Source organism: Cibotium barometz, chromosome 32 (assembly GCF_041138505.1).
Source record: "Cibotium barometz isolate CiBa-2024 chromosome 32, ASM4113850v1, whole genome shotgun sequence".
NCBI classification, from domain to species: Eukaryota; Viridiplantae; Streptophyta; class Polypodiopsida; order Cyatheales; family Cibotiaceae; genus Cibotium; species Cibotium barometz.
The window spans coordinates 50170604-50189627 of record NC_141077.1 but is presented as its reverse complement, the minus strand read 5'-3'; the positions used below and the strand labels follow the sequence as shown (position 1 = coordinate 50189627).

Here is a 19024-nt window from a genome sequence, read left to right as displayed (position 1 = left end):
CTTCTCTTTATGTTGCTCCTCCTCCTCTTGAATGATCCTCATTTGTTCCTTGATGGTATTCAGCTCTTCAATAAAGGAGGGCTGAAATTTTCCATCCTCAAGATTGCTTTTTGAAGTTGCTTCCAACTCCTTTTTGAGGGCTGAGATTTCAGCCGCTTGACTCTTAGCATGCAATTTGGCCTCCACTAGTTCCTCCTTTAAAGCTGAAATCTCAGCCTCTTGCTTGGAAGATCTCTCTTCGAGCTCTTGGATTTTGTCAAATCCCTTCTCGAGTTTTGAGAGGCGGTTTATGATTGCGGTGACGGAAGAGTCGACCATCTTCTTGTTTTCTTTGATAATTGTGCCGAGCTTGTCCTCCACCTTCATGAGCTCCTCTTTAAACCCGGTCTTGGCCATGCCTTTTTGCAGATTCCCACAGCCAATGGACTGAAAATTAATCCATTACACAGGCGCGAAACAATAGCAAGAGGGGGGGGGTGTTCCAAGCGGGCGAACAGCGAAGAGAGCAGGGCAGGGCGGCGCAGGGGCGAAGGGGGGCACAGGGCGGCAAAAGCGAAGCAAAACAGGGCAGGGCAGGGCAGGGCGGCGCTCAGCGGGCGAACAGCAAAGAGGGCAGGGCAGGGCGGCGCAGGGGCAGGGCGGCAGGGCGGCAAAGGGCAGGGGGGCAGGGCGGCAAAAGCGAAACGAAGGGGGGCAGGACAGGAGGGGTGGGCGCAGCGGGAGGGGGGGCGCAGGCGGGCAGTGAAGCGAAGGCGAGCAGCGAAGAGAGAGAGAGCCAATTGTGTGGTAGCCACAAAATGCAAGTCAACCCTTGCATGTGTCTCACATCCATATAATATAGAAGTACAAAATATTATATGGATAGAGTGTCCCTTCACACTTGATATCCAAGGGGAAAAACCACATGGGAAAACGTGCCGGTTAAGCCCTGTTCACACATAGCACTACCATAAGAGAGAGAGCCAATTGTGTGGTAGTAGCCACAAAATGCAAGTCAACCCTTGCATGTGTCTCACATCCATATAATATAGAAGTACAAAATATTATATGGATAGAGTGTCCTTTCACACTTGATATCCAAGGGGAAAAACCACATGGGAAAACGTGCCCTTGGTTAAGCCCTGTTCACACACAGCACTACCATAAGTGAGCATATGCCTACACCCCATTTGCTTCACTGGCCTCATTACTCTTTGTATTTATAGGGCCCACATAGTATTTTGTATGCTTTTTTATGTATCCAGGTTTATGTTCATGATCAGTTTACACATGGAACATATGTAACCATTCTTGGTCAAAATCTTTCTTTCTTTCTTTCTCACCTCTTCTCCCTCACTGGTTTTCTTTATTCAAATCATGATCTACTTAGTTTCTTGTTTTAGTATTTGCTCTACTAGTTGCGTGTTATTTGTTGAAATTTATATATATTTTCTCTTTTTGTGCTTGTTTTCTTTGCAAAAAGCACTTGTATTTGTTTGTTGTTAAATAAGTTCAATTATTCTCCTAATTTATACGTTTCTATTTATTCCAATCTTATGAAGGTGTATGCATTCAAGAATATCCTTAATTCTTGAAGGATTGTATTTATCTATAGGTTGTTGCTTCTTGATAGGTAGTAAGGAGTAGCTTTGGCTATAGATTTTTGTATTGCAAGGATTGCATGTTTGCTTTTTGAAGATTGGCTTACATGGCTTTGGTCCTTTTTTAAATGTTACAGGTGCAATTCGTCACTCCTTACAAGATAAGCTTAGCAAAGCAATTGCAATGCCTTCTTCAGCACGAGGACGTCCTGATGAAATTAAACTTAAGCTTTGTTCAAGCACAGGTCAGACCTCCATCAGTGTGCCAGATGGGAAGACACGTTCTTTGAATTCATTCAACTTGCCATCATGTAGTCCACGTGAATGGTATTTGCTTTGGTAGACAAGGAAAGCTAAAGGCAATGTTTTGGTGGTTTGATGTTGTGCATGTGGTTTGAAGGATCCTGGTGCAGTTGAGAACCTTGGGGCCTTTTAGACTGCATTTGAATTCCTGATGGACGTTGTTAGCCTTCATCAAGTCCTAATAGCTGGCACTTTGCCTTTTCTTTCTTTTGGATTACCACACCACATCTTTTGTTAATCAATTTCTTCTTTTGATAATATGTGTGCTGATGTAGCACCGTTCATGGAAACGTTTGTAGTATTTGGTTATTGTTGGTTTTGTGTATCAGTTCCCAAAAGCAATCTGCAATTCACTCATCTTCTCCAGATGTAAAGAGTTTTGCATGGATCTGCCACTAATTGCAAAATTCCTTACTTAAGCATGTGAATGGTTGGTGAGTTATTGACTTGATTTGTTTTGGGTTTTGCAGCTCCTCCACTGAAACTGATAGATCTCCCTGGTCTTGACCAACGAGTGACTGACTCCATGGTGAGTAAAATTTGAAACCTCTTTTATGGTTTTCTTCTCTCTTAACTAATCACATTTTGAAACATGTTCTATGACCAAAATATTGTATTTTCGGTGTATAAGTGATCTGTGCAAGGCTTTGGCTTTTAATCTTTCAAACATCAAGTGCAATGTCAACTTGATCAACATACTCCCTTGTTTTGCTAAAGACATTTTTTCCCTTGCTAATCAATACTATTCAAGTGCAACTGATACATGCCATATGATATCTGCAGGTTAACGAATATACTGAGCACAGTGATACCATTCTACTTATAGTCGTTCCTGCATCCCAGGCCCCAGAAATTTCTAGTTGTCGAGGTCTTAGATTGGCACATGAGCTGGATCCTGATGGTATGCAGTAGTGCAAGGAGTCTCTGTCTGTCAATGTTTGGTGTAGAAACTTAACATTTGCGAATGCTTAGTGATCTGGTCTTGTGCAGGCTCCAGGACTGTTGGAGTGATCAGTAAAGTTGATCAAGCAGCCTCTGATCCACGGAATCTGGCAGCTGTTCAAGCCCTTCTTGTGGGCCAAGGTCCATCTATTGCACTAGATGTCCCATGGGTGGCTTTGATTGGTCAATCCGTCTCTATTGCAGCAGCGCATGCTGGTTCGGTTGGAGCTGATAGCTCATTGGAGACAGCTTGGAGGGCAGAGATGGAGAACTTAAAGTCGATACTTAGCAGTGCACCTCAATCTAAGCTAGGAAGGAACGCATTAATGGACACTCTTGCACGGCAGATTCGTAAGCGGCTTAAATTGCATTTGCCAAGCATTCTTTCAGGGTGCGTTTGGATGTTTTCTGTAGTTTAACTATCTGCTAAATGTTATTTCTGCAATTGGATGTGCAGAAGTGTGCTTTATATTAACTCTCCTTGGCAGTGCAGATGTATTCTAATACATCTTCAAACATGAACATATGTATGCGTACATAGTTGACAGTGTTAGCAAGGAGTCTCTACACAAAGGGGTTTTATTATGTTGAAGATCTGCACCTGCATTTAGGTGGCATTTTCTTTTGCATATTTATGTGGGATAGTTGCCATCAATATTGTAAGTCGGTTGGCTGGCTTTGTAGAAAAAAAAGGACGTACCTCCACAGTCTAGGTCGTGTAACTGGCTAGGTGTGAAAGTCCTTGGGCACCGTCTCGTGAACAATACGCATGTCAACACTTTAAATGTAATAGCGGCAATGCACAAAACAAGTGGGATACATCACTGCAGAAGATAATCTGCAAAGACAAGCACTGCATAGTACACCACGACTAGGGCCGCGAATGTGTTTCCCCCCCCCCCCCCCCCCCCCCCCCCAACTTCCTTTCGCCTGTCCCCCCCGCGAATGCGTTGACCCCTCCCCCACTCCTTTTCCCCTTCTCAATACTGAAGTATAATCTGTTTACAAGATTCCAAGGGCTTTCCAGCGAGATAATCCAATGCAAATGCAAATATGAAGACAAGTCACCCAAACAAGAGTGGTGTCAGAGTAGATTATCGATGCTGGATTCGTCGAATGAGTCAAAGTAACCTCAGGTTATGGTCGCCAACTATGTTTGGTGATGCCATGGAATTTGTCAAACATTGTGACGAATGCCAACACTTTAACATACCTCATGAACAAGACATAAATGGGAAAGAGACTTTGTTAGACCTATTAGCCCAGCTGCATGACAAACTAAAGCCAGGTATATAAACGTTTCCCACCATTGACTATTTCTAGAAGCGAAAGCCACATGAAAGGCGGATGCTTGTACAATTGCTAAATTCTTATACGAGCATATCATATCAAGGTTTGGGTGTCCTGGTTAGTGATAAGGGTTCCCATTTTATCAATAAGGTCATTGAACATCTGTGGACTGGATTTCTGGTGGTTCACTAAAAGTCATCACCATACTACCCTCAAGCTAATGGGCAGGCAGAAAGTGCTCTAGTTTCATACACTTGGAGGGGAGTGAACGTGAAACTGTCGTTCTCCGAGAACACACATGCGCTCTCGTATGAGAGCCTGGCTCACATCCTCGCAGAGAATGTGGCTCAAGCCTCCCTAGTGCAAGTACATAAACAAGTACATGCACACGAACAGGTACAAGTACACTAACAAGTACTAGTACGTGGTTTCAAATAGCATGCAACAAACCATCAGTCCCAGATCAGATTATCCAAGGAGACTGTGCTGCAACCGTGATGGTAGTGGATTCACTCTTCCAGACAATGATATACCTCCATTGCATCAGTCATATGGATCCTCGCAGGTACCTGATGCTTGCCCGAGACAGCTAGCACTCGAGGGCCACCCTGAAGTATGGTATGCCTTAGTTTCCACGTGGTTCTTAGTATATGGGCTCTGCATGGACCGCGTCCCCCCCTTTATAATTTGGACTCCCCTTTTCTCCAGCTGTCTCTTGAGGACACCAATCGGGTTATCCGGTTAGATCTTCTTAGCCTCTACACCCATTGCACATGGATCACACTTTTGGAGCTCCCAACGAAGATGCACTTCTACAGAGATCACTTCCTAACACTCACTGAGGATGGATTTATCAAGCAACCAGGTTACTTGAGTGTTCACATGTCTCATGCCATGGAGATTGTGATTGGACAGATATGGGTTTCATCCCATTGCCTCAGAGTGGATATAGGTAGAGTTGTGCGCGTTCGCAGAGCCAGGGAGCTCATATGGAGACCTCGGGAGGAGAATATCTGCCGATTATGCCACAAAGAGGTTGAGATAGAGGAGCATTACATATGTTGCTGCCTAGTATACTATGAGATCCTTAAGAGGTTTCACTGTCTGTTTCGTGAGGGATTTGGTCTACTCTCCAGGATCATTGACTTCCTGGACCAGCGTTGCCTAGGGCTATTCTTGCTTGAGCTCTGTAGACATAGGGACACTTCTTTCAGAGAGCTTCGCCCCTAGCCACCCCGACCCCTCCCTTGCTAGCCAACCATCACCAACTTCTTTCGGACCCAGAGGTGGAGGACACCCATACAGTGGATCTTGTGGACCCATCTCGGGCTGCTTCTAGCCCACCTCGCTCGAGAGGAGTTACCTCGGACCAGGCCTTTGCATTCTAGCATGCCCGACGTCTCTAGATCCCTGGACATCGGCCACAATCCCCTCATCAGCTCCAGATCGGGGACATGCTGCACCGCCGTTAAGCTTCCTTCCTACGTGACATAGGTGAGGGAGAGCTCTCGGCTATACTCATTAGCCCTATGCTTGATATTTTGAAGAGTGGTATACCATCTATGGGGGCTGATGCTCCTGTCATGTTCCATGTTCCTTGTATTCCATGATGAGATTTCATGGACAATTTTGTATCACCCCATTAAGATAGCTTTGTTTTGTTTCATTTTATTTTCTGTTCCATGATGAGATATGCCAAGGATATTATATTGTATCACTTTGGTCTCATAGTAGCTGTATGATGTGCCAAACTAGCCTATACCACAAATGTCACACATCCCTAGGCCTACATCATCTTATCTCTTTGATTCTCCCAATGTCAAAGATCATGAGGAGCTACGCGTAGAACATTTTGCCCTCCACAGGCACCATGTATTGGCTCCCATTCTTGCCAGTCTTTTTAACAGAGCACTGTGTGAAGGCTTCCCACCCTCCTGGACTACCAACACCATTGTCCCCATCCACAAAGCAGGAGACCCCATGGACCTAGGTAACTACAGGACTATCGTGATTGGTCACACAATGGCCAAAATCTATGGGACAATACTAGAGGACATGATTAGCTCTTCGGCAGAGAGGATGGGAAACATAGCATCAAGCCAAGCAGGCTTTAGGAGAAACTTCTCCACGCTGGACCATATCGTTACTTTACGGGCTGTCATAGAGGAGACGAGGTCCTCAAAGAGACATGTGTATTGCTGCTTTGTGGATTTCCACAAAGCCTTTGACTCTGTCCTTCTATCTTGTTTGATAGGACGCTTGTAGGAGCTCCAGTTCTCACATGAGATGATATGGGGTGTGATGGCACTATATGAGGTGGTACTCGATCGAGTAGGTGCACCCGGTGGGACCTCGGGAGATATATGTAGCACTACTGGGGTTAAGCAGGGCTGCCCACTCTCACCTACACTCTTTGGCCTATACATTGATGAGATCGCAATATTTGTGGATAGTTTCAGAGGTAGAGGTTCACTTTTGGCTGAGACAGTAGTGCCCATATTGCTATATGTTGACGACATTGTCTTGATCTCAGATTCAGCCAGAAACACTTAAATGCATTGGACAGATTTTGCAAGGAGAGAGACCTTATGGTCAATTTGGGCAAAACCAAGGTTATGGTCTTGAACACATCTTATGCAGTCGCTTGACGATTTTCTTTCATATACAGAGATGCTCCAATGGAGAATTGAGATTGTGTAGAAGTAGGTGTATCTAGGAGTCACTTTTACAGGCCCTTTGTTTGCATGACCACAGTTGCCACTGTCTGACTCGCGAGGGGGCACGTCTCCCTAGCTGGTATGGAGAGATAGTGTTTCCAGGCACATTTCCAAGAACCTCGCACTAAGTGCTGGCTCTTTGATACTCTAGTACGACCAGTGGCTATGTATGGTGTAGCCTTTTGGGGGCCAGGTCTAGGGAAGGATCACTGGAGGAGCATAGAGAGGCTACAGGTGATGATGTTGTCACGCATGATCAGGAGTAAGCCATCTCTACCACATGACATTCTACATGCAGAGTTTGGGGTGGCCCCACTGGTTACAGATGCCCTTTTTCAGACTGTCACTTATATTTAGCATGTATACACGCTTGACAGAGATCGCCTCCCACGACTAGCACTAGAGTCCTCTGCAATTATACGGCGAGAGGGAGAGAGCAATCGAGACGAATGGACTGCCCTCCTCCTTAGCGACATGGCCACCACCATTACCGACACATGCATGGTACTTTGAGGTAGTTGAGTGGTTTCATGCACATTGCATACAGATGGACCGTCTCCGCTCGTTTTAGTATAGCTTGGATTTCCCATACCTTGATTTTTCACGTCAGGAGATCAACAACCGGATCATCCGGTTAGATCTACATGGGCTACAGATACACCAGACATGGTTGTCTCCATTAGAGATTGGTAAGAAGTGTGAGTTCTACAGAGATTACCTCACAGAGAGCCATCATAGATTTCTTTGTGGTACACACGTCCACATCGGAATCCACTGCCCACAACAGTTCCTCTCCTACGACATTAGAGCCGACCACCCGTACCCACGCTCTAGCTCCACGTCCCAGAGGAGTTCTTAACAAGAGAGATCGATCCATTCTACAAGCCAGACGTCCCCGACCTAGAGCATCAAGACCCTCCATCACACAGAGACAGATTCGTGAGGTTCTTTGTCAACATGACACGCTCTCATCAGAGCGGCCTGACATTCTCTCCACCATCAAATCGGGTTTGGCCGAGGCGGGTATCGTCATTAGCTGATCACAACATATCTCACTCTACACAGGATCATCTGTTGATCGCATGTACTGTCAGATGTTTTCATTTTACTTTTCCTTTCAGTTTTCTATGGCTCAATATATCCATGGTTACCATTGTATTATTTTTGGTCTCATGGGCCCTTGGGGTCTTCCGTAGAAGTTAATATAACTTTCTTTCTTTCTTTCTTTTCTATGATGGTAGAGGCCATATTCTAGACTATATGCCTGGTAGATAGATTCAGAGAGATGCCACAGGACAGATTGTCATATAGAGCTTTTGAGGCATCTAGACAGCTGGCTGAGGCAGGAGACAGAGGATCATGGTATGCACAGGTCACACATTGGTTCTCACAGCATGGCCTAGACATGGATCATCTACCACCATTCTAGTCTGACAGGGATGCACCACATATCCGTCTCTCTCATAGTGAGAGGAACAGAGTATTGAGACAGGACCTATGGCAGCTCTATACACGAGAGACATGGATATTACCTACACAGCCTCTTCCACCAAAGATGCTATACTATAGAGATCACTTCATGAGTATCACTGATGATGGATTTATAGAGAGGCCTAGATACATGGAGGGCTTTTTACCACACGGCTCCTGAGTGGCTATTGGTCAGCTTAGAGTTTCATCACATCGATTGGAAATGGAGACTGGCAGAGCAGCACGGATCCCCCGAGAGGAGAGGGTATGCAGATTGTGCAGAGAGGAGGTGGAGAGTGAGGAGCATTATGTATGCAGATGCAGAGCATATACAGCCATCAGAGAGAGATATCCCATTTTGTTCAGAGAGCCACATTCCCTACGCCAGATCTTTGAGGCAGCAGACCAGCGCATACTGGGGAGATTCATTCTAGACATACAGTGTCACAGAGAGACATCATTACAGGCTTAGACAGCTCCAGAGGGGGGACGACAGACACAGATTACTACATTTTTTCAGAGATCCATCCCACTCCCAGTCCCTTCACGGCAGGGAATTACTCTCTAGAGAGCAGAGACACTCAGAGCCTGCAGGAGATAGAGGACACCTGGCTTTCGGACACCACGCCTATACCAGAGAGAGATGACAGAGATCAGAGCTCAGTTTCAGAGAGAGGGTGTGGAGCGACTGGCTCGCATCAGAGCACGCCCAGGCATGTTCTTCAGGGAGCTGTGGACACCCCCTTCATTGATGTATACCATTCTATACCCCCAGTATGGTACAGGATGGAACTAGCTAGGTTGCATATCATGATTGTATACTCCATGCATATAGCTTTGCATTCTCCTAGTAGTAGAGCTCTATCCCCTCCCCCACTCATTGTACTTATTGCACACCCAGATTCAAGCACTTTTTCATTTTGTTGGGATGATAGAGGATACCCCATAGGTACACCGATTTGTCTCATAGGCCGAGTTCGGTCTTTTGGAAGACGTTAATAAAATCTCTCTCTCTCTCTCTCTCTCTCTCTCTCTCTCTCTCTCTCTCTCGGGAGGCAGCAGATATGGTGTCTCACTTCACCGTACGACCATGCCCATTGGGGCAGATCATACATACCTATCCCTCACTTTCAGGAGCTTATTGGAGACCCACCCACCCATCATACAGCCACCACGCACTATTTTTCACTTCACTCAGGACCTAGCCGAGGTGTACGACTATCATGTTCATGATCAGCTATTTGCCTTAGATCCATGGGCACCCATGGCCATGCTCACCTCCCACCCTCACATGTACTGCACTCCGCAGCCGCGAGGAGTTTCCCATACCACATACAGACAGGATGGCCACCTACATCTGGAGCATGCCCTAGAACTGATGGTATGATGATGAATGCAGAAACCTTTACCGCAGTCTCCGAGTGCAGAGGGCTCGCGGGGAGATCACCCGGAGGCAGGCAGCAGGATGCACACTCTCACCCGCCGTAAGCGGCGAGCTTTTGAGGAGGCTCAGTATTGGGACACACATCACATGCTCATGAGCAGAGATGCTGCTGCTGCTTGCAGGAGACTCAGAGAGCCCCGTCCTCCCACACCTATTGCCGATCCTCAGACTTGGCAGACATATGCAGAGAGACTTTATGATGTGCTTGCACAGCCCCCTATACCACAGCCCACAGAGCCATGCCCCACAGTCTCCACCTTCTTCACCCCACCTATGGTTAGGAGGGCCATATGCCGACTCCAACATGGACGGGCGACAGATCATACAGGATTATAGGGAGAGTATCTCATCTATGCTATTGATACATTGGCACCATTTTCTTGCTCATCTCTTCAACAGAGCTGTGTCAGAGGGGTTTCCGGCTGAGTGGACGATGCACACTATTGTGCCGATCCATAAAGCGGGAGATGTACTAGATCCCGGGAACTACAGGACCATCATGATTGGCCATATATTGGCCAAACTATACGGGGCAGTTTTGGAGGCAGAGCTGAGCACTCATGCAGAGGTTGGGGGATTGAGAGCAGCAGGCCAGCCAGGCTTCCGTCGAGCCTTCTCGACCATCGACCACATTTTTACATTGAGGTGCCTGATTGATCAGGCCAAGGCACGGAGGCAACGGCTCTATTGTTGCTTTGTGGATTTCCGCAAGGCATTTGATACTGTCCCCAGAGAGCGCCTCTTTCGGCGACTACAGACACTAGGCATACCTTCAGACATGATGTGGGGCATATACAGGCTATATGAGCAGGTCTTTGGGAGAGTCCGATGCCCAGGAGGCTTGTCCGACACAGTGCTAGCACCATTGGTGTGAAGCAGGGGTGCCCGCTCTCCCCCATGCTCTTTTGGCTCTATATTGATGGAGGTGGTCGATTACATCAAACCAGGGAGGAGGCTCTGGGGTTGAGCTATCAGGTATTACTGTCCATGTTATGCTTTATGCTGATGACATCGTCTTGGTATCCGACACGCAGGTGGGGCTTCAAAGACACCTTGTGGCTCTTGATGACTTCTGGGCACAGCAGGGGCTCACAGTGAACCTTGGGAAAACAAGGTTATGATCTTCCACACTTCACCCGCAGTCAAGAGCCACACTACTCTCACATTAGCAGGAGGGCGGGTCGAGGTGGTGAGCTCTTATGTTTACCTTGGCATCACATTTACTAGCTCAGCTGGACGCTTCTCCATGGCTCAGGTAGTCCGAGACAGAGTGACCCGGGGGTATGCAGCTCTTGCTGGCCTTGAGCGTCAGTGTCATGAGGCACATTTTCAGGAACCCCGCACAAAGGGGTGGCTCTTTGATACATTAGGACACCAGCCTTGATGTATGCAGCAGCGGTTTGGGCACCAGGGCTTGCAGCCTCCACATGGTTACAGTTGGAGAGACCACAGATCTTGATGCTCTCGAGGATGATACGCAGCAAACCATCCGTCCCGCACGACATTGTTCAAGCTGAGTTTGCTGCACCACCTATGGCAGTGGAGGCATTGTTCGAGACGATCTCCTTTATATACAGGATGAGGGAGATGCCCATGGAGAGATTATCCCGCCGAGCTTTTGAGGCATCCAGACAGCTGGCCTAGGCTGGACACACTGGATCTTGGTATGCACAGATGCTACAGTGGTTCTCACATCATGGTATAGACATTGAGCGGTTGCCACCTTTTCAGTATGATCAGTCTGCTCCACGGGGTTACCTCTCTCTCAATGAGAGGAACAGAGTGATGAGACAGGACATATGGCAGCACTACATACAGGAGACATGGACAGCACCGGAGAGCCCACTACCACCGAAGATGCTGTATTAGAGAGACCAATTTATGAGCATCTCAGGGGATGGGTTTATACATCGACCGCGGTACATGGATGTATACATGCCACATAGCTCTCGTGTTGCTATTGGACAGCTACGAGTCTCATCACATCAGCTAGAGATAGAGGCTGGGAGAGTGGCACGGGTTCCTAGAGCTGAGCGGATATGGAGATTGTGCCGCGAGGAGGTGGAGACTGAGGATCACTTTGTATGTAGATGTAGAGCCCACCAGGGGGTCAGAGATAGATATGCAGGATTGTTTGAGGAGCACTCTTCACTACATCAGTTGATGGAGGCCTCGGACCAGCGACAGCTTGGCAGACTACTACTAGAGCTTCATAGTTCTCGAGAGAGAGACTCCTCCAGACACCCGCTCCCACTAGGGGTGGGAGACAGTCCCAGCTCACATATTTCTTCCAGAGAGCTATGCCAGTGCCAGCTGATGTACCACGTGGGTGACCGCACAGAGAGCAGAGGAATTGAGAGCCAGGAGGAGACCTAGACAGACTGGACATAGAGCATCCCGACTCCATCACCGAGAGATAGGAGCTGTGCGAATGAGACACCAGATGGAGACACAGGAGAGGCTAGCTCGCTTTCATTCAGACTCAGGTACATTTTCATGCCATTCACAGCCTCAGCATCGGCGATGTATGATATCTTATATCCCTCTTATGGCACTGGATGGAGTTAGACATAGATCTGCATAGCATGGTTGTACTACCCCTTCAGCATATAGAGATGCATCTTCCCTTAGCACTCCATCCACATCCCCACCCCCCTTATATTGTTTGTATATGGGCTCCACCGATCCATGATGATTCACAGTTGTATCCAGACACATGCACACTTTTTCTTTTGTTTCTTTTCTTCCGATGACTGGAAGAACACAGTTGTATTTTTTTTTGTCTCATAGGCCGACTTTGGCCTCTCGTAGACGTTAATATATCGTTCTTTCTTTCTCTCTCTCTCTCTCTCTCTCTCTCTCTCTCTCACAGGAGATACTTGATCTTAGGAGAGGGCGGAGATACTTGATCTAAGGAGAGGGCAACACTTCAACTTGATCAGCATACATGGATCTACCCGATATACATTTTCCAGTATTTTCTACTTAGTATCATCGCCGAGTCTTACAATTCTGTTTCTATAATTGTAAGACAATCAGTTTACTGTACTTTTTAGTCTCATTTAGTTGTTCTCTTTGATGAGACACCAACTTCAGATGTACTCTTAGTTTTGGTCTCATAGGCCATTATGGCCTCTTAGAGACGTTAATATATCATTTTCATTTCATTTCATTTCTTTCTCAACATTTTTACAGGGTTTTTTTTCCTTTTTAGGTAGGTGGAGGCTGTAAGGAGGGGGTGGAAACCCTTTCAAAACCACAATGAGATTATGGTGGCCACTTTGGATGAACAAAAAAGTGACAAAGGAGAGCACTTAATGGGTGATAGGACTCCCAATTGGGGATTTGCCCAAAGAAGTTGACGTTCAGTTATGTGAAAATGGGAATGGAGTAGTCCTGTTTTCATTGATGTTTGGATGGAAGCCAAGAATATGACATGAGAGTGGCCGCTTCTCATGAAAGTCAAGGACAGCTAGACACATTTGGAGCTCCTTAGGAAGAGGAGGATTTTTCATGGCACACAAATCTATATTGGGGACAATTTCACTCCACTCCTGTTGGAGCGGTAGGCTTCTGGTGGCGGACTACATGAATGCTTGCTGACCTGGGCTGAAGGCTGGTCAAGGGGAAGAAATCTCCTTATTATTGCCTTTCGTATGCGCGCCTACCCAATGACCCTTGGGCTACCCAATGCACCCATGTGCGCCGATCTGGATGGCCAATGGGGTGCCCAGAGGACTTTATCCATGCCCCTAAAAGCAGGCGGTGTTGCTGGTAGCATTTGCTTTCACACACTGGGACAACACATTTGACCTTGACTTGCTAATTTGGCACCCGACCAGTGGCCTAATAAGTGCTTGGGATGACCTACATCACACAAGAGGGTTACAATATGCAGGATTGGTGCGAGACGTGTGCAGGATGGGCACGACACTGAGCCAGACTACCCCTTGGGGTTACACTGGCGACTTGTCCCTAGACAAGAGCTCACAAAAAGCTTGGTGTCTAGTCTTAGGGCTTTGGACTTGAGTTGTAGTACGTCTACAGCATCCAAGTGTGGGATGCACGTAACATTCAGAGAGACCTGAGAGCAAGGCAAGTGGGCAGTGCATAGGGCCAGGTGGGTGATTTCATTAAGAATTGCTACTTTTATTATTAGAGTCTCATTATGGTGTAATCAAGAATGGAGCAACAAGATTTGGAGTTTTTTTGTTTTGGGGAGGGGGGGGGGGATGCGAATGGAGAGCAGGGGCAGGAAAAATGAACGACGGCTACTGGGGTAGGCCCAGGCAGATGAAAAGGGTGCAGGCAGGAGGCAATGAGAGGGCGGGAGGAGGGAGGCGGAGGCTATGCGGGGAGAGAGAGTAGGCACAAGGGCTAAGCGGAAAGGGGGCTATTGCTGCTTATGAGCAGGGGGAGATCCTGCTTAACCGCAGACAACTTCACTAAAATTTGCTACTCTTTCCACGACTTCCTCCATTAGTAGGTCTCTTGTTGCAAGGTTATTTTGTAAAACTGCACGAAGTTAGTCGTCTATGTGCAGTGGGTTCAGAAGACCATTGGTTTTTGTTCATAGGAAAATGTTTAGGCTCATCACATTGCTTGAATAGACTTTTGTCACTGCTTTATTTAAAAATATCAGGAACCCTCTCTCTGGCTGTTTTAGCATATGAAAATTAAACCCTCATTTGCTTTGCAACAATCGAAGATGTATGACTTATATGTGGTTGTCTACTGTGCTTCTAAATGGATGCATTTCCTTTTGTGGCCAGGCTTGAGGGGCGTACTCAGGTAGTTGAAGAAGAGTTGGTGAGGTTGGGAGAACAACTGGTGCAAACATCTGAGGGCACTCGTGCCATTGCACTGGAACTGTGCAGGGAGTTTGAAGACAAGTTCCTGGAGAATATAAATACAGGGAAGGTGTGTCACTTCTGCATGTTGAATAATTTATTTTGTGTGCCTTACATTTTCTCTTTATTAACCCGGCTCTCTCTCTCTCTCCACCCCCCCTGCCCCTGGCGGATTAACAATTTTGTAGGAGCATTGAGTTAATTAAGGTGGCTGTACTTCAGAACCTCATACTCCCCCTTGTGGATAGGCCTTGCAGAGAAATGGGCAAGTGTAAATTGAATCACTGATAAGTAATCAAATTAAAAAGTTTTTTCAAACTTGAACAGTGGTACATATAGCCTAATGAAGCAGGTCGAAAGGCAGTTCTTCAAAGTACTGCTGATTGTATGGTTTCTGTTGGTGTTTCCGGATAGTTGACAGAACTAGCAGCATGGAAGCTCTTCCTGTTACTCGGTTTTGTCTTGCTTGCTGTCCTTTTTTCTTTGGCTTTGTCATGGAGATCATCATCATGCTTGTGAATGGCTGGAAGTGGCACACACTTGTGTTGTTTCTTTGTCGACGTGGAACTATGAGCAGTATTTTGGATTTGAATTTGAGGTACGCAGGACTATATTGATCAGTTGGTGTTGACAATTACTTTATAGGGAGGAAGTTGGAAGGTAGTCACAAGTTTTGAAGGAGCCCTTCCCAACAGGATAAAGCAGCTTCCTCTAAACGATCTCTTTGATTTAAACAATGTGAAGAAGGTAACCAGCCTAACTCCTCTCTCTCTCTCTCTCTCTCTCTCTCTTCCCCCCCCCCCCCCTTCCACCGGGCCCCCGCCCCCGCGCCCAAAGGAAAAAAAAAACCAGCCCTCCCTCTTCTCTCCCCCGCCAATAGTGATGCCTGCAAGTTCTATGGCATGCAAAAATCTCTCTTTAAAAATGTGCCATGAGGCTATGCTGGCTTTGTTTTCCCCTGTTGCTCCAATGAGAATGCATACAATGTCCAACTAGTACCAAGCATGTCCACTACATACAAGCACCTTTTACTGTAGAAAGATACATGAATGCCTGCATCTTATGTCTCCATCTATTTGACCTACATGTGCTTGGCTGGTTATAAACACAAAGCTAGGCGGAATGCTGTCTTTGAATCTGACCTGCATGAGGTGTCTTGTTATGAGTTGATCTGGTTGTCTGCTCTCAGGTTGTGTTAGAAGCAGATGGATATCAGCCTTACCTTATTTCTCCTGAGAAGGGTCTAAGAGCACTTGTTCGCAAGGTTTTGGAATTAGCCAAAGAGCCTGCACGACAGTGTGTTGATGAGGTGGGTGCTGGAAAATATCTGCTTTACCATTTGAGTGGGTATGTGTAATATAATTATCCTTTTGATGTTTCTATGAAAGGCTTATATATCAAATCTTGACCTAAAGTTGTATTGGGGATGAAAGGCATGCAATTATAAGAATTTTCTGTCACCAGCTTCTGGGAAGATCTAGGTTTTCTTTTTTGTGCCCAAACCCACTCTTACTATTGTATGTTAGCTAGGCAAATCTCAAACCAAACACCATGTGCTTGTATTGTTGAAAATTTGAACCGTTTACACTTTTCTTAGAATCCATGTCCTTGCATTGCTTGTTTTGTTTTAGATTGGCCTTCATAAGTATTTTGGATAAGAGATCTACATACTTCCTTTTCCAATGGATACAATACGGAACGAAAGGTTGCCCCCCCTTCCGCACCCGTCGGCCCCCCCGCCCCCTTCCGCACCCATCTGCCCCCCCCCCCCTTTCGCCCCCGTCCGCGTCCGCGTCCCGCCCCGCGCCCGCCTGCCCCCCCCCCTCGCGCCCGTCCGGCCTTGACACGCAAATCCAGTGGGAGGTGCGTATGTTCAGGCCAGCCACCTTTGAAGACGCTTTCTCGCTTGCGCAGAGTGCTAAGATGAAGCACAATGGTGGCAAGCCCAAGACTGCCCAGCTGACTACTCCCAAGGCTACCGCCTCTCGGGGGGGGGGGGGGGGGGGGGAAGGCCAGAACCAAACGGGGTCTTTTCCAAGACAGAGCACGGGAGCCTCTGTCTTCAAGAACTCGAACCGTGCGTCCAAGCTTACTCCAAACCAGAAAGTGGAGGCAGGCTAGACTGGTGGCAAGTTGAGTGCTGAGGAGATTGCTCAGTACAAAAGGACACTTCTCCGGAGTGTCCTAAGAAGACTACCGCTCCAAAGACCGCCGCCTCAACCTCCACAGCTTCCGCCTGCTCCCCTTTCACGCCCGCCTGCTCCTGCCCCCCCTTCGCGCCCGCCTGTCCTTGCCCCTTTCCCCGGCCCCCCCCCCTTCGCGCCCCCCGCCCGTGCCCTTCCGCTCCCGCTCCCTCCCCGCTCCCCCCCTTCTGTCATCCGCCCCTCCCCCCCTCGCTTTCGGTCTTTTCCTCCCTGCTCCGTGCTTCCCCCCGTCCCGCTTCGCCCTCGACTCAGCTTCAGACTCTAATGGAGGCCCCTCCCGCCCCACCTCAGAGGGACTCTTTTCGCAGCCCCCCTGAGGATACCCCCATCAGGGTTTCTCTTTCGCCAGAAGAGGAAGCGAGCCTCGCCGCAGAGGTGGAATGCCTCCAGCCACATTCCACCATCTGCCGTCGTATAGTTGGCACCCGTCCCAGCACAGGGGAGATCCGGGATCTTCTCCAGGCCTGCCTTCTTGCAGATGTGGGCAAGATCTTGGACGTTCAGTTACTGGGCCACGGCCATTACCAGATTTAGTTTGAGACAGCCCAGAGCGTGGCCCAGGTCCTAGCCATGAGTCCCCTTGACATCAGGGGCGCTCAGGCCTTCTTCAGACATTGGCAGCATGGTTTCGACCCAACAGCGGCCGAAGAGGGGGAGCGCCTATTCCATGTCACAGTTTGCTTTCCTGGACTTCGCCGCCCGCGAGTACCTTCCGCTCCTCTCCAGGATAGAATCATTGGTGGGATCGGTCTTGAGACTGGCCCCACAGCAGCTTCAGTGGTGGCTAGAGCAACGGGCCTGCCTTCGGTGAGAGTTTTGGTTCCTGACATCTCCTCCCTTCCGAAGGTCATTCAGTTACCTAGGATTGGGGGGGGGGGGGGGGGGGGGGGGGGGGATGGATCGATGAGAGAGTGGAGTTTTCGGGGCTCCCGAACTAGTGTTTTATATGCAGGCAGGTCGGCCACCTGGCCAAAGCCTGCCCTCGCAGGAGACCCCGATCTTCACCGCAGCAGCAGACCTCCGATGGCCCGTCCACAGATGTGGCTCGGCAGGCAGCCTCCGGGACACCTGCTCAGCCCACAGAGACCTCTGATGATTGGCAGCTGGATAGGGGCGCCGTAGAGGGAGATAGCCACAGTAGCATGCCCCGAGACGACGCAGCAGCAGACACAGCCTCAGCATCATTGGGTTCCAGTGAGGAACAGCTTTGCTTCCCTCCAGGAGGAGAATTCAGCGCAGACGGAGGATCAAGAGATGCCAGCGTTCCCCCCTTCATCTCCACCCCACCCCACCCCACCCCCCCTCTCCTCCCCCGTCCCCCCCTCCCGCCTCGCTTCCACCCTCGCCTCCTTTCGTTCCCGCTCCCGCATTTTTCAGCGTCTCCTTCCCCACCCCCTTCTCCCCCCCCCCCTCCCCCTCCGCTCGCCTCAGCTCCCCGGGAGGCACTGGCAGTGCCCTGGCGCTCACCTGCAGTCCGGCGGGCACTGAGCACCGACCTTGCTCGTGTACCGCAGAGGAGACCTACCATGCCGATTCGTGCTTCATGGATATCCTCTATCCGCAATCGACTGAGTAGTCTCGACACTAGACAACACTCGGAGGCTTTCGATTACTCCTTTACACGCCTATTTGGAGCGGAGGACCCCCATGAGCCCAGCACCTATCAGAGTTCATGTGGTGATACTTCCGGCCCGAGGGGAGGAGGCACTTGATTCAGTGGTGGCCTTCTTCTTTGCTCTTTGCGGCACTAGCGACCAGGAGTGGACTCTGATCTTGCTATTAGTATTTTGCAGACACAGGCAGTTGAGTTTTCTCACCATGTGAGCGATTTGGAGATTACAGACATGGTAGGCCGACTTTGGGAGTTGGCACATTTCTTTGATACCGGGAGTGCGGATGCCTCCAGGAATCGACACTTGGTCGTTCGCATAGTGCTAGACCTAGTGCGAAACCCTGACTATGTATGCATTACATGAGGATTCTTTTCTCCGAGCGGGAGGCAGTCGCTGTGGGACACAGCCACTGGCACCTAGTCCGAGACTCTTGCAGCACACTGGGTGGGCAGATTCGTAGTCGCTCGGATGGGGATTACTCTCCATCCAAGCCGGCTTGCGAAGGCCCGTCGTATGGCTGAGACAGCCTCCACCTCAGCAGGTCATCTATGAGGATCATCTCATGGAATGTACAGGGCCTTGGCGGCGCACACTATGTACGTTATCGTGGT

The 19024-nt window shown here is 48.5% G+C and overlaps 1 protein-coding gene across 3 annotated transcripts in view; it reads left to right on the top strand.

Annotated features, from left to right (window-relative positions):
- LOC147620307 (dynamin-2A-like) overlaps positions 1-19024 on the top strand; it is a 112718-nt gene that overhangs the window by 35653 nt on the left and 58041 nt on the right. For all 3 annotated transcript variants that reach the window (XM_086772503.1, XM_086772502.1, XM_086772504.1), the window contains 7 exons: positions 1718-1825; positions 2354-2412; positions 2667-2784; positions 2874-3216; positions 14519-14666; positions 15242-15343; positions 15786-15905. In XM_086772503.1, the coding sequence (XP_086628629.1) occupies positions 1718-1825; positions 2354-2412; positions 2667-2784; positions 2874-3216; positions 14519-14666; positions 15242-15343; positions 15786-15905 (998 nt within the window). The remainder of the gene's footprint in view (positions 1-1717; positions 1826-2353; positions 2413-2666; positions 2785-2873; positions 3217-14518; positions 14667-15241; positions 15344-15785; positions 15906-19024) is intronic.